Below are 22,982 nucleotides of genomic sequence, written 5' to 3'. Positions count from 1 at the left end.
GTCATTCCCACTTCCCATCCTCCCGCCAGCTCACAGTCACATGGAGGCTGAGAACCGCCCGGGATCACCCCGTTCACCCCTGAGGCTGTTTCTACCTCCCTCCTTGTCTCTCCTCCGCCTCCACCCCAGGGTGGGCAACCTTTGTTCAATCAAGGTCGTCGGGCGTGTTCCAGCCCCAGCCAGCAGAGCTTTCTCTTATTTCTCAGGCCTTCCTGCCGCACCGCCCGTGGCTCCACTCCCCTTCCCTGGCCCATCCCTGTCCCTGCCATCCTGCCCTCCCGCCTCTCACTGCTTCCCTGGGGCCCTCGGCGCCCCTGCCCCCCCCCCCCCACCTCTCTCCTACACCAATGCCATTTGGGCACTTGGAACAAGTTGCTGTCACCACCCTGGATATTTCTCCAGGGCAGTTCCCTCACGTCCATCCCCGCCCACCCAGGCACCTGGACAGTCCGCTGCCCACACCTGCCCCGTCCACACAGGAGCCGAGGTTGGAAGTTCTCCTCTTAAACTTCTTTCTTTTGAAATAATTTCATATTTACAGAAAGTTGCAGAAATAGTACAAAGAACTCCCTTAGGCCCTTTATCAAGTCATTGATTTTGGGGGGCGCCTGGCTGGGTCAGTTGGTAGAGCATGCAACTCGTCATCTCTGAGTTGTGAGCTCCAGCCCCATGTTGGGCCTAGAGTTCACTTAAAAAAAGAAAAATCATTTATTTTTTCACATTTGTCCCATTTTTCTCTTCTCTGTATCTCTCTCTCACACACACATTTACATCTTTTTGTTACTGTTATAAACCACTTGGAAGTAAATTACACCATAGTCTTCTATTTTTTTTTTTTTTAAGAGAGAGAGAACGGGTATGGAGGGGCAGAAGGAGAGGGGGAGAATCTTGAACAGGCTCCATACCCAGTGTGGGGCCTGACACTGGGCTTGATCTCAAGACCCTGAGATCATGACCTGAGGCAAAATCAAGAGTCTGGCACTTGGGGGGTGGCTCAGTCGTTGGGCGTCTGCCCTCGGCTCAGGTCCTGATCCCAGGGTCCTGGGATTGAGCCCTGCATCGGGCTCCCTGCCCTCGGAGAGCTTGTTTCTCCCTCCCCCACTCCCCCTGCTGTGTTCCTTCTCTCGCTGTGTCTCTGTCAAATAAATAAATAAAACCTTAAAAAAAAGGTCTGGTGCTTAATGGACTGAGCCACCCAGATGCCCTCCCCGCCTTTTTATTTATTTATTTATTTATTTATTTATTTATTTATTTATTTATTTATTTATTTATTTATTAAGATTTTATTTATTTATTTGAGAGAGAGAGACTGAGAGAGCACATGAGAGGAGGGAGGGTCGGGAGGGTCAGAGGAAGAAGCAGACTCCCTGCCGAGCAGGGAGCCAAATGCGGGACTCGATCCAGGGACTCCAGGATCATGACCTGAGCCGAAGGCAGTCGCTTAACCAACTGAGCCACCCAGGCGCCACCCCCCTTTTTTTTAAGTAGGCTCCACACCCGGGGCGCCTGGGTGGCTCAGTCGTTACGCGTCTGCCTTAGGCTCAGGTCATGGTCCCAGGGTCCTGGGATTGAGCCCTGCATTCCCTGCTCAGCGGGAAGCCTGCTTCTCCCTCTCCCACTCCCCCTACTTGTGTTCCCTCTCTTGCTGTCTCTCTATCAAATAAAAAATAAAAAAATAGTAAAGAGGCTCCACACCCAAGGTGAGGTTTGAGCTCACGACCTTGAGATCAGGAGTCTGGCGCTCTACCGACCTCATCAGCCAGGCACTCTCCTATGTCATAGTGCTTAACCTTAACTGCAGTGTTATTTCCTGAGAATAAGGATATCCTTAGATGATTATCGAATTCAGGAACTTTTAAACACTGAGGCAGTCTTTTAACCTTAATCAACAGTCCATATAGCAATTTTGTGAATTGTCCCCAAAATGTCCTTTACAGCACTTTCTATTTTGGTCCAGGACCCCGTATTTCATTTAGTTGTCCGGTCTCTTGAGCCTCCTTTAATCGGGAACGGTTCCTCAGCCCCTCTGCCCTGTGTGGTGCTGACATTTATGGAGAATATAGGCCAGCAGCGTTATAAAGTTCCTCAACGCAGACATTTCCTTTCCTCCTATGTTTTTTGCTCTAAGTGCCAACAGTCTACCTGGTTCCTCAGGTTAGGAGCCAGGACGCCACTGTGGCCTCTCCCTCCCCCTACTGCCATCCACCCACCACCAGGTCCTAGTGGCCAGCGTCCTGGTCTCCCAGGCCCACAGCTTCCCCTATGGCCGTGCGCTCATCACCCCTCAGCCACTGCTGCCTCACGTGGTTTGGCTTCAAGTGTGGACCAAGGCCCCGTGGCATTGGGAGCTTGTTAGTAAGGCGGAGGCGCTTGGTGCCTGCCCGGCTCAGTCAGAAGAGCCTGCGACCCTTCATCTCCAGGTCATGAGTTCGAGAAAATGCCGAATCCCAGGCCTCTGGAGCCAGAATCTGCGTTTTAACGAGTTCCCCGGGTGTGACTTCTGCTCTGTTAAACTTGAGAAGTCCTGCTCTCCACAGACTCCTCAGCTCCACATCCAAGGTTTTTGGTGTCCCTCTCCACCACCCTTGCCCTCCCAAGCTTGTCCCCTACCTCATCTACATTCATGACTGTGTGCTGTTTCACCCTTCTATTCCTTCTTCCCGGAATACCCCGTCTCCTGAGTCCTGCTCGAGATCAGGTTTACCCATCACCTCCTGGGTGGTGCGCTTCCTTCCATCCCTCTTGAGCACTATTTGCTCTACACCTGTCTTGATCCTCGTTCTCTTCCACGGAAGTGTCACTCCCACGTGCTCCTGGTCTTGAAGGGACTACTTTCTCCCACTGGTCGGTGAGCTCCTTGAGGAGAGCCTGCCTGCTACACATCTCCTCATCCTCACTGCCTACCTAGCACAACTGAAATGTTTGTTGAACGAGCACGTGAAAGCTACAGCTCTTCTTCCATGGATGCCCTTCTTCCCAGTAGATCTGAAGTGGGTATGAGGGCATCCAAATACCCGAGTCACAGAATGTTGGGACAGGGGTAGCTGCTGCAGTGGAACATCTACTTCAAGTGCCCTTTGTTATCTCTGAGGAAAGGCACCAGGCAGCGAGAAGTGACTTACTGCAGATTCCTTGGTTGGAGAGGTGTGGCCTGAGTCATCACTGACTCATGCTGTGCCCTTCCTGGAGCCAAATGCCCTTATGCCGCTTGGTGTAAGAAACAGTGTAAAAACCAAACTGAGGGGCGCCTGGGTGGCTCAGTCAGTTGGGTGTCCAACTCTTGGTTTGGGCTCGGGTCGTGATCTCAAGCCTTGCATCGGGCTCAGCACTCAGCTCGGACCCTGCTTGGGATTCTCTCTACCTCCCCCTCCACCCCGCCCCACGTGCACGCACTCTCAAATACATAAATCTTAAAAAAAAAAAAAAAAAACCCCACAAAAAACCCGAAGTGAGATGCAGAAGAATGTGCACAAAATGGATATTTGTGCAGTTTATAACATGAAAAGCAATTCTGTATCTGCTTGCTTAGAAAACAATCACAATGCCAGGGGTAGCAGTTACCTTGGGGGGAATGGGTGAGACTGGACGATTTACTATTAAGCTCGAATTCACAAACCCCAAGCTCAAGTCACATGCTCCACCGACTGAGCCAGCCAGGTGCCCCCGAACTTAAACATTTTTTATTGGAACCAGTGGATGATGGCTTGCATACAACACAGTTGCCCCATACAACCAATTTTTTTTGAGTTGTCTTACCCAAGATTCTCAGCTCTCAACCAAACTTCCAAGCAAGGATCAGAGGGCAGGGTACATTCTAGAAATAGAACTCTGCCTGTTATTGGAGCATAAGACGAACATAGGGTAAGGCTGGGGTTGTATCTTTGCACATGGGCTAGAGTTCAAGTTTAATTTTATAGGCAACAAGGAGCCATTAAACTCTCCAGTAAGAATGGGCTGACCTAATTAGACATTTAGCAGGTTGATTGTGGCAATAGGCTAAGCCAAAGGCCAGCTGGCTTTGGCAATAATCCACAGAAGTGTTAACCTGCTGAGAGTAAATTTAAAGAACAAAGTCAGGGAGAGTGAGGAAGAGAAGACTGGCTCTAAATAGATGTTGAAGCTTTTACTTATTTGAAAGAGAGAGAAGCGGACTCCCCGCTGAGCAAGGAGCCCAACGTGGGGCTTGATCCCAGCACCCTGGAATCATGACCTGAGCCTAAGGCAGACACCTAACCGACTGAGCCATCCAGGAGCCTGGTTTGGGTAAGCTTTTGATGTCCCTATTTCATCTTGCCAGTCAATCTGAATGACAAGTTTTTGGAGTCAGGGTAGTAACTAGAGGTCATTCTGGCCATCCCTGAAGGCCTGCTACACGGGAGCCCTTTGGCCTTTTGAGGAAATTTGGCCCCCCCTCTGGTTTTAGTCAAGTATGGTCCCAGAATTTTAAAGGGAAACACAATTCTCAAATCCATCAAGAACTAGGCAGAGAGCATGGGTTCAGGATTGTTTTTATTTTCAGAGCCTGCAACAGCTGGTCAGTAATGTGAGCTAAGCTGGTACCATCTGAAGGCCATCCCACCTCCCTTTCCAGGCATCCAACCAACAGAATCCCTACAAACGAGATTAGAGACCAACTGAGATGTGTCTCAATGTGTGGTGAGAGGGGGAAGAGGCCTTCCTCTCTCTTCCTGTTCCCCTCCTCCCCACTGATTTTTTCTAACAAGATTGTTTTATAGCCAAATGCAACTGGAACCCATAACAACAGCAACAAACCATCTCCGGTACCACTGCTTCCTTCCCTACCTTGGGAGGAGGAAAGGAAGTAAGAGGGGAGACTGGCTCTTGTGTTTAAGAAAAAGTTGGCTACACCCCAGTGGAGCAAAGATGGTGCGGAGGCTGGTGCCTATGGGTGGGGATGAGCAGGAACCAAAGAGGCCTGTCCAGAATCAACCAAGTCAGCCCCAGCTCCGTGGATAGGAGCTGTTCCTTTGAGACCCCCATTTCCACGGGGTTAGATGAGGGGGCAACTAGTGATGATCCATCACTCCCTGTCCCTCAAATTCAAACATGATAAACTCAGAAAGTTTTACCTTCAAAATCCACCACGCTGCCTCCTGGGAAACACATTCGGTACCGCCATCTGTATGCCAGCACCCACAGCCCTCTCCTAATGCCCAGGGCTTCCAGCCCCTCTTCACCCTTGGGTGGCCCAGCGAACACTGATTTGATACTCCCTGACTCGGACAGTGACATTTTTAGAAAATTAAAAGCTATTCAAGAGTATCAGAGTAATCGAAGACACTCGGTGTACACTCCCCTCCCCCATCCCAAAGAGCCCCCCCCCCCCCCGCCCTGACCCCCCTACTCTAGGACACCTACGCTACCACATTCCAACAATGACCTGGGGGCGGCCCAATGGAAGCTGCCTGAAGTGCTTTCCTGACTGGGACTCCTATACCAGCCAGCGTCACAGGGAACCGGGGTGAGGAAGAGCAGGGTCAGCCCCCCACCCCCAACCCGATCTCAGTGGCCTTCGAGGTAGGTCTGGGAGGTTTAGCTTATGTCCTGTAGCCAAGTCTGAGTCCAGTGCCTGCTCCTACCAGTACCTCAGTCCTTGGCTTTAAATAGCAGCGGGCCCAGTACCACAGTGCCTCCTGGGGGTGACAGAGCTCCTAGCTCTGTCCCTCAACACAAGTTTGCCTCTTCTCCCCCATCTTTTTTTTTTTTTTTTTAAGCAGAGGTAGTCCCTGGGATGATAAAACCCTACCCAGAATGGCAGTATTATGACTTAAAGAAGCAGTTAAATAAAAGTCTCCAGGAGTTAAAAAAAAAAAAATAATAAAGTGATTGATGAAGTTGAATAAATTAAAGATACGGGCTATCCCACCAGGACCATCCCTTCCCAGGCTGTCTTTGGCATCTGACCACAGCATTTCTGCTTCCGTTACTTCTCTCCCACTCTCCTACCCCCCGCCTCAGGAGAGGACAGTGCCCAGTAAGGCCCCAGGTGGTCTGTCCGACGGCGGGGGCGGTGAGAAGTCAGAACTTCTTGACTCTGTGCTTGGACCGGTGCTGCGGCCAGTGACAGCAGTGACAGCCTTGGCGGCCAGTCCCGAGGCAGAAGGAGAACGTCTTACAGGGACGGAGGAGGTGCGGCTGGCGGGACGCTCCAACCCGGGGAGCGCGGAGCCAGGGGAAGGCCCACCAGCTCTGGGTCCTCTCTCCGCACGTCGTGCAAGCAGCTGGCCCCTTCGCTCAAGTTTCTCTGCAGCAAAGAGGGAAGGGGGAGGCACGGAGGGAGTGCCAGGCTGCTGCTGTCCGGTACGGCCGCCCTCACAGCTTCTTCAGGCGACTGTACATCTCCCTTTTGCTCTTTTCCCCTGCCCAGGTCCGGCTCTTGGTGCGGAACTTCTTCAGGTCTTCTTTGAAGTCCTCGTGGTGCATGGGCCGGTAGCTGGGGGGCTCACAGTGAGACTGCAGACAGGAGAGGACGAGATGAGGGGCCCCTGGCTCACGCGTGGAAGCCGGCTCCCCCCATCTGGGCTTGCAAGGTGGGGAGCAGCACCAAAAGCGCAGCACGTTCCAGGGCCCTTCTTTGTGCAGGGCAGAACCCCAGAGCCAGGATGAGACACAGCCATGACCACCAGCCAGATCGGACCGTCCGAGCTGCGTGAGGGGGGCACCGTGCCCTCCAGAGACCTCCCCTTACCTGGCATTTCAGGAAGAACTCCTTGTACCCGCCCTTCAGGACATACAACTCAGGGTAGTGGAGTTTGGGATACTCGTTACCAAGCCGATCTCTCTCTCTTACGTACCGGCACCTGTCAAGAAGGCAGGCCGCGGCAAGGTGAGCTCTTCCGATACAGAGCAACGCGAGACAACACAGTGAGGGCGGTGGGGCGGTACGAGCACGCCTTACACAGCTTCCCAGTTTCCCGGTCATTCTTGCAAACAGTCAGTGTTGAGCTGTGCATTCCTGGCCACATGTTATCTTTAGGAAGAGCTCACAGGTGGTGGAAGGGAGACGGTCTCTCTCCAACGGTCCTGCCTCTGAGCTGAACAGCCCTACCGCCCGGCCCCTGCCCAGCGTCCTCTCTGCCCCCACCAGCACCCCATGTGGAGCGACAGCTTCCGAGGCAGCTTTCCAATGCAGTCTCCACCCTTGGCACGCCCCCCAGCCTCCTCCACGGCCGGGGTCCCTCCCTTACTTCCTATGTAAGCCAGCTGCTTTCTTCCTGTGCCTTTTAAATAGGCCTCAGGGCGCCTACTTGCACCCTCTGCTTGGACTGAATCCTGAATACTCTTACTAATACCCTCACCTCACTGTGGCTCCTGACCTCCCAACCCCTGGTACAAAAGCCAAAGTCCTTACAGTGGCCCATAATGTGGTACCCCACCCCCGCGGCCCTCCCCCTCTCTCTACTCCAGCCACTCTGGCCCCCTTGCTGTTCCTCCAACCTGCCTGGGAGCACCTTCTAACACACGGAGTAGCTGACCTATTTTTTATCGTATTTGTCTGCTCCCGCCCACTTGGAAATGCCAGCTCCCTGAAGGCAGGGCTTTTGGTTCTCCACAGTACCCAGAACACTATCTAGCATGTGAGGGGCAACAGTAAGTGCCTGTACCTGAATGAATAATCCCATTCGTGAAGGAACAGGAGTCCTCTCTCAAATCCTACTTCTTCCTGTAATTACGGTTTTGTGCCAAGTGCAGGGCAAATCCCTGCCCTTGGGAGGTAGGTGGGGAGACAAGTCCCTGCTGTAGTCGTGTGTATGCTAATGCGGCGAAACAGCAGCTGCTAATGAAGTCAGGTGAAGCACACGTAGGCAAATGGCCTTTTCTTTTTAAGATTTACTTATTTAGGGGCATCTGGGCGGCTCAGTCGTTAAGCGTCTGCCTTTGCCTCAGGTCATGATCTCAGGGTCCTGGGATTGAACCCTGCATGGGCTCCCTGCTCAGTGGGGAGTTTGCTTCTCCCTCTCTCTCTTCCCCACTCCTGTGCATGCTCTCTCTCTCTCAAATAAAAAAAAAAGAAAGAAAAAAGGAAAAAAAAGATTTATTTATTTGTGTGTGTGTGTGTGGTGTGGCAGAGGGAGGGAGATAATCTCAAGCAGACTCCCGGCTGAGTGTGGAGCCCAACTCAGGGCTTGAACTCATGACCCTGAGAACAGGACTTGAGCCAAAATGAAGAGTTGGACTTTTAACCAACTGCGCCACCCAGGCGCCCCCATGTGGCCTGACTTTTGAACTGGTTCAAAATGAAAAGGCTGCAGAAGAATCCAGGCCTGTGGGCCTATGAAAAGTCTACCTTGGCCCACCCCTGTCAGAGCTGCAGCCCACCCTGGCCCAGCCCCCAACCCCCTCTCCAGCTGTCCCTCAGTTCTCCCAGCACAGACCACAGTAGCGTCGGAGACAGGGCCAGGCTGGAGAAGGCCCAAAGCCTTGGCAACAGACACTGCTAGGTCAAGCCTATAAAAAGCCACACTCAAGGAAGCTGCTCATCAAACCAAATGACTGCTTAATAAATAAGAATTGGGGAAAACATCTGCTACACATGAATTTGAACTTTCGCAGAAGCAAACAGTTACATGTATGCAGGCTAAGGTATGGAAATGACTTGGGAGGTGCGAGAGGGTGCTCGGTGTGCTGAAGTACGCCCCGAGTGTGAGCCTCCCCCGCCTCATGCCCCCCGTTACCGCGGGCCCGTGGCCCAGAGGCCAGCTGCACACAGCACTCACATGCGAGGGCCTCGCTCAGAAGAGAACTCGCAGTGGAACACGACAATGACGCGCTTGCCATCAGTAGGTACGATGGGCTTCTTGAGTAAGAAGTCCTCAACCTCCTCTTCCATGTGCAAGTTCACCGCACCCTGTGGAGGCACCAGAGACTCTCTTGGCACCTGTGTGCATCATCCTTGCCAATAAGGATTCTGTGAGTCATCTTTAATTGGGCACCTCATATTCTGTTACGCCATGATGGGCACGATGGGTATTTAGGAATTCGGGACTTTCAAAAAGCCACCGAGACAGTGGCAAACACTAATGTTATATTTAATGTACCCCTTTACTGTATTTCAACACTATTTTATGGGTTAAAAGATTTAAGTTGGCACAACCAGTTACCTTCTTCCTGGGAAACCATGTCCCCACGCCTGCCCTCCATTCTGCAGCTTAATTCAACTATAGACTTAGAGGCATCACTAAGTCTGGCATAGACTGGGATATGTCACCAGAGACTGGCTTCTAGTGAGAAGACTCGGGGTGCCCAGGCCTGGCTTGGAAATCAGTGGGTACCACCTAGAAATGCCCTTGATGGTGACGGTGTGAGGCACAGGACAGGGAGCATTTGCTGTACAATGTGGTGGAGTAGTGTAGGCCAGGGAACATTCTTCAGTGCACCAGGACTCAAGGCCCCTTTTAAAAATTCTCATAACCAGCATATGAGCTAGTAAGCAGCCAGGTGTCACCACCCGCCTTTATTTTACTTTTTACTTTTATTTATTTTTTAAAGTAGGCTCCATGCCCAATGTGGAGCCCAATGCAGGGCTTGAACTCACAACCCTGAGTTCAAGACCTGAGCTGAGATCAAGAGTTGGACGCTTAACTATGCTACCCAGGCGCCCTGACCACCCCTCCACCTTTTAAAATCACACATCCATGGGGCGCCTGGGTGGCTCAGTTGGTTAAGCGTCTGCCTTCAGCTCAGGTCATGATCCCAGGGTCCTGGGACAGAGTCCTGCATCGGGCTCCCTGCTCAGAGGGGAGTCTGCTGGGTCTCCGTCTCCCTCTGCCTCAAATAAATAAATAAAATCTTAAAAAAAAAAAAAGTTATAAAATAAAATCACAGATCCTGTCAGCGCTCCTACGCCTCCCACAACAGCAGAGCTCACAAGCAAACCTCAGGAACATACCTTGATGTGGCCTCCCTCATATTCATATGGGTACCGGCAGTCAATGATAACAAATTCTTTAATGAGGTTGGCAAACTTGCCATTTAAAACAGACGCCATCTGTGGAGAGAAAGCCCAGAAGAATCAACTTCGGCTGCCAGAAACAACTAGGTTCAAATACCCCACAGGTGGCAGGATCCAAAAAGATGACTTACAATTTCTGGAGAGATGTATTTTAAATCCTGATGTTTCCCAGCAACTGTATGAAAGAGATAACCCTTAAAAAAAAAAAAAAAGATACTTAGCAAATCTCAAGGCCTATAAATGCAACATTTATACTGCTAGCCTGCCTGGTAAGAGGCAGCTTTATACCCAAACCTTAATAGTACAGGCAGGTTACTCATCTAGGCACTTCATTAACATCCTGTCATCTCATTTTCGCACACACCAACAAGGCATATTGTCCTCATTCTCAAATGTAAAGCTGGGCAACCCTATCCAAGGATAGCTAGCTAGTAAGCGAGATGTAAATACAGAAACCTCAGGTAATTTCCTTCCCCTTACTTGTCAGGAACCTTCATCTCAGTAGCCAGATTGTCAGGAACGTGGTGTTGGGCATTGGAGATGGGAAAAATGAGAACTGGTCTGGCCTTGAGGGGAAAGACAGGCACATCAGCAATTACTCATTAGGGAAACTGGCTGAATCAAAAGCTCATCCATCCCTATGGCCATGCGCAAGGTCATTATGACAAATATAACCAACAGCTTCAATTCAGGTGGAAGATTCCACCAACGAGGACACACCCAGTCTTTGCTCGCTCTTCCCTTCAGATAGAATTGTCTCCTGTTTTTAACCTCCTTATGTGTCCCCATTCCTTCAAAACTCAGCTGGCTGAAATATGACATATGGCCCAGACCCATACCTTCCCCACTCTTCTAGCTGAGACAGCCCCCCTTTTTTCTCCCAGCCTGCTTACACTGCACTGACCTTCACTTCCATCTCCCGTGCGGTCCATGGCACGGCAGCTCTTACCACATGAGAAGTGTTTTGAGGGAAGGACTGGGTCTCATACTGGAATCTTTCCCTAACACGTAACAGTAGTGCTTCAATAAATGTTAGCTAAACTAACGACTAAGAAATTGATCTAGTAGCCTTCATGTCCTGTGTGGCTACACGAGCTGCTATGGACACGTTCTCTGTCCCACCCTTGTGTTTCACCACAGCCCAAAGGCAGCCAAGTCCTCCACTCGGCAAATCCGTAATCAGGCCATCAGCAGACCTTCCTCTGCACTTCCCTGAGGGCCTTCTCCCTCAAAGGCTGTGCTTCTCTGGACAACAGAGAAATCTGTCAACTTCGGATCTTCTAAGATAACCTTTCAATACACAGTCGTGTAGTGAGGCTATAGGTTTATTCTTGCTTCTTTGTACTTTACTGCATTACTATTTTTATAATGAGAAACACAGTTCCCAGAGGGCCTGGCCTTTGGGCTGGAGCTGAGGCGGCTGGTTGGTGGCTTCCTACTTCGTCTGGTCAGTACCAGTAAGGCTGACAGTCCCAGAGGGACCAAGATACATCAGATCGTGAGTCTGTTTCCTTATCTTTAAAAACTTCAAACTATGTCCCCTTGGGGGCACTGCAAGAGTCACCCCAGGGAGGGAGAAAGGCTGAGGGGGGGTGTTCTAGGAAACACCCTAAAGCCCAATCACATAGCCAGAGCAGCTCTCCTTGCGTCTGTTTAGAATTACCTTGGAGAAGTCTCCTATAAGGTCCCTTGGGTCATTATCCAAAATGTTCTCAATGGTCCCCTTTGGGGAAGATGCCAGGGATAAAGACTGATGCAGAATCTGTAACAAATCACAAATCAAAGGTAGAAAATGAGGCCAGGATTCTGAATAGGACTTTTGAAAACATTCACCTAGAACATGTCTCAGGAGGAGAGTGACATGTAAATGTCTACATTTAGCAAATACTTTTTCTTACTTGATTGAATCTAGAATGAAAAAGAGAAAGTAGGTCACTGACTAGAAGTCTACTATTATTTCAGTGTCTAACTGAAATGTTCTGTAACTAAATTTTTCTTCTTCCCTTTCTAAATTTTTTAAATTTTTAAAAATGATTTTATTTATTTGAGAGAGTGTGCGCGTACACACAAGTAGGGAAAACGGCAGGCAGAGGGAGAGGGAGAAGCAGGCTCTCTGCCGATCAGGGAGCCCAATGTGGGGCTCGATCCCAGAGCCCTGGGACCATGATCTGAGCCAAAGGCAGACACTTAACTGACTAAGCCACCCAGGCACCCCTCCCTACCTTTTTTAAAAAGGGGAATTAAAATTAAGGCTAAGTCTATGGAGCACCTGGGTGGCTCAGTCGTTAAGTGTCTGCTTTCAGCTCAGGTCATGGTTCCAGGGTCCTGGGATAGAGCCCCACATTGGGCTCCCTGCTTGGAGGGAAGCCTGCTTCTCCCTCTCCCACTCCCCCTGCTTGTGTTCCTTCTCTCACTATGTCTCTGTCAAATAAATAAAATCCTTAAAAAAAAATTAAGGCTAAGTCTAAAATAAATATTTTTTAACTCTGTCCACTGAGAAGCTCTAGAGGTACAATGAGCATTCCTAAAGAATACTGTGGTCTGTGAATACTATTTTCCACTAAAAGAAACCAGGGCTTGAGGATGCCTGGCTGGCTCAGTCAGTGGAGCGTGCGACTCTAGATCTTGGGGTTGTGAGTTCGAGCCCCATATAGAGTGTAGAGATTACTTAAACATAAAATCTTTTTTTCGTTTTTAAAGATTTTATTTATTTGACAGAGAGAGACACAGCGAGAGAGGGAACACAAGCAGGGGGAGTGGGAGAGGGAGAAGCAGGCTCCCCGCTGAGCAAGGAGCCCGATGCGGGGCTCGATCCCAGGACCCCGGGATCATGACCTGAGCCGAAGGCAGATGCCCAACGACTGAGCCACCCAGGCGCCCCATTAAAAATAAAATCTTAAAAAAAAAAGAAAAGAAACCAGGGCTTTTTGAAGATGTAATTGACTCCAGGTTGGGACAAGAAATATACAAGATAAACCTGGAATGCCTTCTGATAGTAGCAAGGAAGCTACCAGACTAGTAAGGCCATGTCAAAAGGGCTAGTCATGGGGTGGTAAGGATTTCTTAAGCAGGACACAAAAAGCACTAAACATAAATAAGATTGATTAACTGAAATACATGTAAAAAATCAAGAAATTCTGTTCATCAAAAGAACAGTATTAGGAGAAAAGGCAAGCCAGAGGAGGAAGATATACAATCTCTCAATAAAAGATTCATCTCTGAATACATAGAGTACTCCCATAAATAAGAGATAACCCAGTAGAAAAATGGGCAATAACTTGGACTAGCAATACAGAGGAAAATCCAGGACCAAGAAAAATGACTATTAGGGCAATACAAACTAAAACCGCAGACACCATACACTCACCAGAACGGCTAAAACTAAAGGGATGAACAACACTAAGGATACTGGAAGGATGCAGAGGGCGACACTCATACACTGTTGTAAGAACAACCATGCTGGACAGCGATTTGGCGGAGTGTCTACCAAAGCCAAACACATGACTAGCCTAGGACCAGAATTCCACGAGACATCAAAGTGTATGTTTACAAAACAAAATTGTACAAGAATGTTTATAGCACCTTTATTAATAGTTGCCAAAACCGGGACGCCTGGGTGGTTCAGTTGGTTAAGCAGCTGCCTTCAGCTCAGGTCATGATCCCAGGGTCCTGGGATCAAGTCCTGCATCGGGCTCCCTGCTAAGCAGGGAGCCTGCTTTTCCCTCTGCCTGCCACTCCTCCTGCTTGTGATCTTTCTCTCTCTCTGACAAATAAATAAATAAAATCTTAAAAAAAAAAAAAAAGTTGCCAAAACCTGTGAACAACTACCCAAACATCAACTATGGGACAGATAACCTGTACTCTGTTCGTGAGATGAAATATTATACAGCAATGACAAAAAAAAAGGGGGGGGGTCACTCAACCATGGATAGATATAACACATGATTCTCACAAAAATAATGCTGAACAAGAGAATCCAGACATAAAAGAAATATATACAGTAGGACTCCAAGGATACAAGGTTCAAATACAGGCAAAACTCAGCCACAGTGGCTAAGTTCAGATCAGTGTTACTGACGGGGGAAGCATATGAGGGGCTCTGGGCTGCTGCTAGTGCTCTTTGCTGGTCATAGCTGGTATTTATGGGGGTATGTTCCCTTTATTATTTTTTTTAGTATATGTGCTGCCGAAGTGAGCACTCCTTTATTTTTTTTTTTTAAGATTTTATTTATTTATTTGACAGAGAGAGAGAGATAGCGAGAGTAGGAATACAGGCAGGGGAAGTGGGAGAGGGAGAAGCAGGCTTCCTGCTGAGCAGGGAGCCCGATGCGGGGCTTGATCCCAGGACCCTGGGATCATGACCCTGGAATCATGACCCAGATGCCTAATGACTGAGCCACCCAGGCGCCCCGGGGTATGTTCCCTTTAAAGAGATCCAGCATTCATTTGCCTTTCCCAAGGGTGACCAAAGAGGAGTTTGATGCGCAGAAGTTTCTCTTTGTAGGAACATTCTGCCAATAAATGAAGAATGATGGAACTGCAGAATCACTTTTTGAAACCTTGGTTAAATGAAATCTAGGCAATAATCATCAATGGCTGCCCAGTGGTGTGCCGCCTGATCAAAGTAAACAAATCACCCAGGAAATAGTCATGCCAAAGAAATGGAACTCCAATCTGATCAAGCCTTCCTAGAGTCTAGGTTTATGGGCAATACAGAGGATAGAAGACAATGTTAGAAGATCCCATAGGACTGGGAACTTCTACAGGACAACTGGCCTGAGTTCTTCAACCAAAAATTTCAAGGAAACAAAAAGATGGAGCACAGGAGCCCAAATAATAGACTAGCGACCAACTGCAATGCACAGACCTTATTTCAACCCAGATTTGAACAAATAAACTGGAGACAATTAGAAATGATATTGGGGCACCTGGGTGGCTTAGTTGGTTAAGCATCTGACTTGATTTCAGCTCAGATCATAATCTCAGGGTCGTGAGATCCAGGCCCACATCAGGCTCTGCACTGGGTGTGGAGCCTGCTTAAGATTCTCTTTCCCTCTCCTTCTGTTCCCTACCCTTTTCCCTACTAAAAAAAAAAATTTAGAAACGCTATTAAGAAAATAAAAAGGTAAATCCCTAGTATGGCAAGAGTACAAGGAAATGAATATTCCTGGATATTTAAGAAGCTTTATGGAAGGCAATTTGTTGGCATGTATAAAATGCAAAATTTCATAAATGTTCCTGCCCTTTAGTTTAGAATTTTTTTTTTTTTTTGAGGGGGTGGTACAGAGGGAGAGGGAGAATCTTAAGCAGGCATCACGCCCAGCACAGAGCACGATGAGGGGCTCCATCTCACAATCCTGAGATCATGACCTGAGCTGAAATCAAGGGTTGGATGCTTAACCAACTGAGCCACCGAGGAGCCCCTAGTATTCCACTTTTTTTTTTTTTTTTAGATTTTATTTATTTATTTGACAGAGAGAGACACAGCGAGAGAGGGAACACAAGCAGGGGGAGTGGGAGAGGGAGAAGCAGGCTTCCCACTGAGCAGGGAGCCCGATGCAGGGCTCGATCCCAGGGTCCTGGGATCATGACCTGAGCCGAAGGCAGACGCTTAATGACTGAGCCACCCAGGCGCCCCTAGAATTCCACTTTTAATTAGAAAAAGTAAAATGCTCATCAAGTATTAGGTAACTAAAACAGATTACAAAATGTAAAACACCAGGCCTAGGTATTTTCATGGTTGTTGTCTAGCTGACTTTTTTTTATTCCCCACTGAGCAGGGAGCCGGATGCGGGGCTCAATCCTAGGACCATGGGGATTATGACTTGAGCCGAAGGCAGACGCTTAACGGACTGAGCCACCCAGGCACCCCTTTAGCTAACCTTTTAAGACAACTAGTGGTTACTCAAACCTTTTCATGCTACAGAGAACATGGGCAGTTCTCCAGTTTATTTTACAATGCTTAATACCAAAACTTAATACCAAAATCTGATATAAGGACAGTATAATGAAGGAAAAACGTGTTTAATAAAAGCAATTCTAAATAAGCCAAACATGACATTTCATTAAGCAAGAATAGTTTTAAAATCAGGAAATCTATGAATACAAGCCAAAATGTATAAACAATAGAAATGAAGTAATCATTGCTGGGATGCAATAATGTTTTGAAGGCTTTAGTTCATGGAATAAACACTGCAAAGGAGTATAGGATTTATGCCCAGAGAACCACAACTCTATAAAGACAAGTCACTCACCTAAAGAAATGGCTAATGGTCAATAAGAAATGAAGAGATGCGGGACACCTGGGTGGCTCAGTCGGTTAAGCATCTGCCTTTGGCTCAGGTCATGATCCCAGGATCCTGGGATTGAGTCCCACATCGTTAAGCGTCCAACTCTTGAGTTTTGATTTTAGCTCAGGTCGTGATCTCAGAGCTATGAGATCAAGCCCTGGGTCAGGCCTGCTTAAGATTCTCTCTCTGCCCCTCCCCCCATAAAAGAAAGAAAGAAAGAAAAGAGAGAGAGAGATAAAGAAAGAAAGAAAGAAAGAAAGAAAGAAAGAAAGAAAGAAAGAAAGAAAGAAAGAAAGAAAGAAATAGGGGGGATACAGTAAATGTCCATAGCTTTTGCCAACAACCCCACCTATTCTCCCCAAAATGAACATGAAAGGACAGCAAATACTGTAATTGTTTATAGTGTTTGAACACTAGAAACAATCTAAATGTTAATCAACAGAAAAATAGCATATCCATAACAAGGATTCTCATGCAGCTATTTAAAAATAATGTACATTGTGTACCGAACTACAGAAAGTTCCTGATAGGGGCACCTAGGTGGCTCAGTCATTAAGTGTCTACCTTAGGCTCAGGGCATGGTCCCAGGATCCTGGGATGGAGCCCCATATCGGGCTCCCTGCTCAGTGAGAAGCCTGCTTCTCCCATTCCCACTCCCCCTGCTTGTGTTGCCTCTCTCGCTATGTCTCTGTCAAATAAATAAATAAAATCTTTCAAAAAAAAAAAAAGTTCCTGATATATTATTAGTAGAGAAAGTTCCAAAATAACAGGAAAACAAACCATAACAAACTATGAGCAATTGATTTGATAGAATTAGATATGCTGAACTTGACACCAAAGAGGATACATATTTTTTTGAACTGGTGAAAGTTTTTACAAAAATTAAACTTTTATTAGGCCACAATAGGTCTGAATTAAAAGAAAACAAAGGAATTAAAACACTTAGAATACAATGAAAAACACTACACAGTTGTGAGACAAACTTAAAGTAGCGGGAAATTTATAGATCCAAGTAGACCAGGAGACAGTGATGCAGCAAACCCAAAGAAACAAACCCTAAGGAAAGTCTGTTCTCCCTAGCCAAAGGACTAGGAAAAGGGCCACCTATCAAGACAGAAAACTTTTAGACAATACCACCACCGTAGCCAAACACCAAGGGAAAAATGATGGCCCTACACCATGCCCGGTCAGCAAGCGGGGAGCTTACTCGTCCAATCCTTGCCCAGCTGTAATGAAGTGCCCAGTCTCCACCTCACCGGGATGGTGTCAGCAGAGGCCTAGTGGGGACCTTGAACTCCCACTCCTGCCCAGCAATAATGAGGCTTGCTCCCACCGTGTCAAAGGAGGCCATGTTGGGGAACCTGACCTTCCACCCCTATCATCCCTGCAGTATCAGAGGCCTAAACAGAAAATTTATGTAGACCAGAGTCTTATTAATACCCAAAATACATAGGATACAAATGAAAAATCACTTGTCATACCAAGAACCAGGAAGATCTCAACTTGAATAGGAAAAGACAATCAATAGAAGCCAACACCACAACATGGATGCTGGAATTACCTGGTAAGGATTTTAAAGCAGCCATCCTAAAAATGCTTCAGTAGCCAATTAGGAACATGCTTGAAACACATGGAAAATAGTTAAGTTTGGCAAAGAAAAAGAACCAAATGGAAATTTCAGAATTGAAGAATACAGTATCATTCTCCTTGAGCAAAAAGGCACCTGGGGCTTCTCTGGACTGGCTGCCTCTTCAGCACTGGCTCCAGCCATGCTCCTTCTCCGCTTCGTATTTGCGGGCAGGTGCTCCTCTTGAGATCGGTCTGGTCTTTTTAACACTGTCCGGGCGATGGAGCTACACGTAGAAGAGTCAAACAGCTTGCATCGATTGCCCTACGGGGGAAGAAAAAGAGACCCATCTTCCATTAAAACCTGCTCACTTGAGGGGCACCTGGGTGGCTCAGTCAGTTAGGCAGTTGACTCTGGATTTCAGATCAAGTCATGGTCTCAGTGTCCTGGGATTGAACCCCTTGTCAGGCTCTGTACTCAGCGGGGAGTCTGCTTCAGGATTCCCTCCCCCCCTGCCCCTCCCTCCCCGGTTGCTGGAGCTCTCTCTAAAATAAATAAATCTTTTCTTTTTTTTAAGATTTTATTTATTTATTTGAGAGAGAGAATGAGAGAGAGCACATGAGAGGGGGGAGGGTCAGAGGGAGAAGCAGACTCCCTGCTCAGCAGGGAGCCTGATGTGGGACTCGATCCCGGGACTCCAGGATCATGACCTGAGCCGAAGGCAGTCACTTAACCAACTGAGCCACCCAGGCGCCCTAAAATAAATAAATCTTAAAACCAAAACCAAACAAAAACCCCTGCTCACTTGGACGGTAAAGAGGATGGGTCAAGGGCTTCCTCGGATGGTTTAATATTCACCCTAAGTCAGGAAACAGACACTGTCCCTTCCTCTAGTCCCAGCGACTCCTGGAGGGCCTGGCACATAGTAGCCACCGAATACCTGGTGCCCAACGAACATGTACACAGCTGACATGATACGGAGATGAAGAAGACAGTCCGCTCTCAAAAGCTGTCTACACAGGGTCCTAAGAGTCAAATAATTGTTACCCTCTAGATGGGAAAACATTTTTGGTTTGCCTCCTCCTCTCGATAACTTGCACCTTGCTTGAGTAGCTCAACAGATCTTAATACCCCACCTAAATCCAGAAAAGGTGGGAGGTAGCTGAATGTGCTAGAAAACAGGGCCAATAAGATGTTAACATAGCGCTAAGGGTGTTAAGTTTGCAAGGAGCCAGGGTGCACAGAGAAGCAAGTACCTTCAGAATTGTGTTCAAAAGTTGGTCTTTCTAGGACGAATTTCCCAGAGTCCTAGGGCAGCCACTCCGACCAGTGGTAGGGACAGTCTAAATTCGTGTGTCTGTTTGACTCAGTGTGCCCTGGCCTGGCTTTCCCTTCCATGCAGAATCTCCTTTCCTACCCCAGTAAATCGCTCCTTTTCAAGCTGATACTACAATTTCGATGATGCGTCCTTGAAACATTCAGGTTAATCCCCAGTGTGCCACTCCCAGGCCAGCTCTCCCAGAGACCACGGATTTTCTCCTAACTTTTCTGAAGTTTCTTTTAATGGAATGTTTTCTGAAAAGCAGGACCAGAGGTTTTTTTTTTTTAAGATTTTATTTATTTGACAGAGAGAGAGGGAACACAAGCAGGGGGAGTAGGAGGAGAAGCAGGCTTCCTGCCTAGCAGGGAGCCCAGTTCGGGGCTCGATCCCAGCATCCTGGGATCATGACCTGAGCCGAAGGCAGACGCGTAACGACTGAGCCACCCAGGTACCCCCAGAGACTTTTTTTAACCTAGAAAAGCTGGAAGCATTTTTGGGAAGAGAATTCACTGCTTTCAACAGTCTCAGAGGGAATTGTGAACTCCTCCAGGGCAGAAACCACAATTCCAATACAGCCCAGCAATTGTGAGTCTGCAGTAAGTGTCCGTGCAAGGCAAGTCCTCGCTGTGAAGGGTCCCAGAACTCGATTGGTAATTTAAAAAATCCAATTAAAGGGGTGCCCGGGTGGCTCAGTCGTTAAGCATCTGCCTTCAGCTCAGGTCACGATTCCAGGGTCCTGGAATCAAGCCCCATATCAGGTTCCCTGCTCGGCAGGAAGTCTGCTTCTCCCTCTCCCACTCCTGCTCGTGTTCCCTCTCTTGTGGTCTCTGTCAAATAAATAAATAAAATCTTAAACAAACAAAAAAAACAACTGATAGCCATTTCCCAAGCTTCCTCACTCTGTACATAATTTGTCTTTCAAAGTAGTAAATTTAGTCAAAGCATATATAATGGGATAGTCCATTTCCTCATAGCTATGCATGTTAATCTACTTTAATTTGTAAGTGGTCTCAAAAGTATAGTTCATTTGTCCCATATTTATATATAGTTCAAGGGCCGTGCTAGTTTAAAAATGTAAGGATATCAATTTATCTGTATACCTAAGGGTGTGGGGCTCTGATTTTGTACTGTGACAGTATCTAATTTTCACCAGGCGTTTGCACACTAGGTGAAGATGTGTCCCTGTGCAGGTCTAGCCTCGCTTCTAGCTTCATTTGAAAGTATCCCTGATGGAATCAGAAGTCCATAGGCTATATACTGATAGAAAGTCTGTGAGTTACTGTTGTTTGGCAAGTGTTGTGCTAGATGATATGGAATATAAATACATGAGAAAGATTAAAAAAAAAAAAAGGCAAACAGTCTTCAGACTTGATACTTGAAAAAAAAGATGTAATACTTGAAAAGTCTTTTTCCAACTACCTGGATGTTAGAGCCAGCAATAAATGTGGTCCTTCCCCTAATCAAGACTCCTTGTTTTACAAACTGGGAAACATGCAGACAGATGAAATGCATCTCTCAAGGTCTGCATTTGTGGGTGGCTCAGGCGGGGTCTAAACCCAGATCCCTAGGTCCTATCACTTCACTTGACCTTTGGTTGTACTCACCTAAGGTTGCATAATTGAGGGCACACCTCTACCACCCCAAACGCTATGGAGAAGATGGGAGACCACAGGTTCTCTACCCACCACGTACTTAAACACAAAGACACCCAACAAAATTGAGGATGTATTTTAAGAGTGTCTCTCCATGGGCGCCTGGGTGGCTCAGCTGGTTAAGCGACTGCCTTCCGCTCAGGTCATGACCCTGGAGTCCCGGGATCGAGCTCCCAGCTTGGCAGGGAGTCTGTTTCTCCCTCTGACCCCCGCCCCTCGTGTATACTTTCTCTCACTCTCTCTCAAATAAATAAATAAAATCTTAAAAAAAAACAAAGTGTCTCTCCTACTGACAACTTTGGTGTCATTGTCATGACTTCTTCTTTACCACTATTACCCCTAAATACCACCCGTTCCTAATTTATGATTCCTTCTATCTGTTCCCTCCTCTCTCCGTAATTCAGAAAATTAGCACTTTAGCACTTTGCCACATAGTCACAACTGGCTCCTAAGTACCCTGTTTGTAACTGACCCCTCCTCCCTTCCAGTTAACAGTCACACTCAACGAACCCTAGCGTCCCTGGGGAAAATCCATCCAAACCCCTTAGACTGGCAGACCAGTGACATCTGTCACAACCTCACCCCTGCCCACCACACGTCCTCGTTCTCCAGCTTCACAGGGCTACGCAGATGAACTCTTCTTTCATGAATCGATACATCCTGCCCCCCAAGTTCCCACACACCGTGAGACCCTTGGCAAACATGCCTTCTCTGCGGGATCGGCCCCTGACTTGCTCACAGCACATGGCTCTTTCCAGGGTGATGCACATTCCTGCCCTTGAAGTGCCCACAAGGCCCACCCGTTCGATGGGATACACATGGCAATACATGTGTGTTTAACAAGGCCACACACACAGGGTAAGCTGTGGTCTGCTTCACCATCGAGGGCTCCATAACTCCGCTGCTACCCCGCGACGGAGATGTGGCAAAGTAACCCACTCCTTGCTGTCTTACTGCTTAAAGTGTCAGGTTTTAATATGGGGACTGAGTTAAAGGTGTAGCTGAGGGACGCCTGGGTGGCTCAGTTGGTTAAGCGTCTGTCTCGGCTCAGGTCATGATCCCAGGGTCCTGGAATAGAGCCCCACATCGGGCTCCTTGCTCAAGCGGGGAGCCTGCTTCTCCCTCTGCCTGCAAGTCCCCCTGCTTATGCTCTCTCTGACAAATAAATAAATAAGTCTTAAAACAAAACAAAAAACCCCACAAAGGTGTAGCTGAGGATGACAGTGGGGACAAACCCTATTTGGGACAAGACAATGTTACACAGGCTATAAAAATGGGTAATTAAGGACACCGGCTAGAAGGGAAGCCTCAATGTGAAAGCACAGACGGAGTTTATCTACTGACGCCTCAAATTCCTGGCTGAAGCCAATGTTGGTGGCCACAGCAAGCCGCTTGCCCTTTCTCAAACTCAGACCACCTCTCAGAGCAGGTTAAGCCGTGAGGGGCAGAGGTGGCTCTGCAGAGGTGCGAAACAGAGCTCACGGGCCACTTTTGGACCCCATTCCAATGACGTAGTCATCCAAGGATGTGCTTCTATCAGTAACAGTTGTAACCAAATGCCTGGCTGGGTCAAAGGCAATTCTAACTTAACCTAGGCAAAAGAAACACAAATATCTGTCCTAAATATGAGCTGTGGGTGAGTCTATACATGAAAAATGGAAAAACATAAAAATGATATAAACTTCAACTTTCTATGGGTAATACTCTCAGCACCCTTAAGCTCTGAAATAATCCTAAACCCCATGTAGAAAATACCTGTAGTAAAGCGAATCTTTGAGCAGAAAACAGAGATAAAGCAGTGTTCCAAACGTTTGGCAGACTTTGTGCAAATGTTGGAAAGCGTGGACAAAACAACCAAACAAGCTGAAGAAAGAGGAGAGCCAGAGACCCAGGGACAGAGGACAGCCAGCTCCCCACCTTGCAACCAGGAGCTCTAAAGAGCTCAGAGTGCCCACGTAGGTGTACTCCTCAATAGCTCCTAGGGGAGATGCTGTGTTTTGAGGCCGAACAAGGCCCCAGCCTGTGAACTCAGCCTCATTCAGGGCCAATCCCCAGACTATCCGTACTTGCACCCACAGCTTAGAACACAAAGGTGCCATCAATCACTGTCACTTGTGAGGAATTCAATTTAGCAGATGTTTTCCTGAGATCTTCAACTAGAAAGTAAGAGAGGTCAGAG

The 22,982-nt window shown here is 47.8% G+C and overlaps 1 protein-coding gene across 8 annotated transcripts in view; it reads right to left on the bottom strand.

Annotated features, from left to right (window-relative positions):
- Positions 1-4,493: 4,493 nt before the first annotated feature.
- Positions 4,494-22,982, bottom strand: part of CDC25A (cell division cycle 25A) — a 29,049-nt gene continuing 10,560 nt past the window's right edge. For 5 of the 8 annotated variants that reach the window (XM_064596629.1, XM_045862512.3, XM_054504781.2 and 2 more), the window contains 6 exons: positions 17,987-18,154; positions 11,637-11,735; positions 10,105-10,167; positions 9,911-10,009; positions 8,739-8,869; positions 6,481-6,821 (listed from right to left, as the gene is read on the bottom strand). In XM_064596629.1, coding sequence (XP_064452699.1) covers positions 6,512-6,821; positions 8,739-8,869; positions 9,911-10,009; positions 10,105-10,167; positions 11,637-11,735; positions 17,987-18,154 — 870 coding nt within the window. In that variant the 3' untranslated portion in view covers positions 6,481-6,511. The other 3 variants (XM_045862513.3, XM_054504782.2, XM_045862511.3) reach the window with 1 other exon arrangement.

Source organism: Mirounga angustirostris, unplaced genomic scaffold (genome assembly GCF_029215605.1).
Source record: "Mirounga angustirostris isolate CCGP_5_RB_7025 unplaced genomic scaffold, mMirAng1.0.hap1 SCAF_1, whole genome shotgun sequence".
In the NCBI taxonomy this organism is placed as follows: domain Eukaryota; kingdom Metazoa; phylum Chordata; class Mammalia; order Carnivora; family Phocidae; genus Mirounga; species Mirounga angustirostris.
Note: the sequence above shows the minus strand (reverse complement) of the source record. Positions and strands in the feature narration are given on the sequence as shown.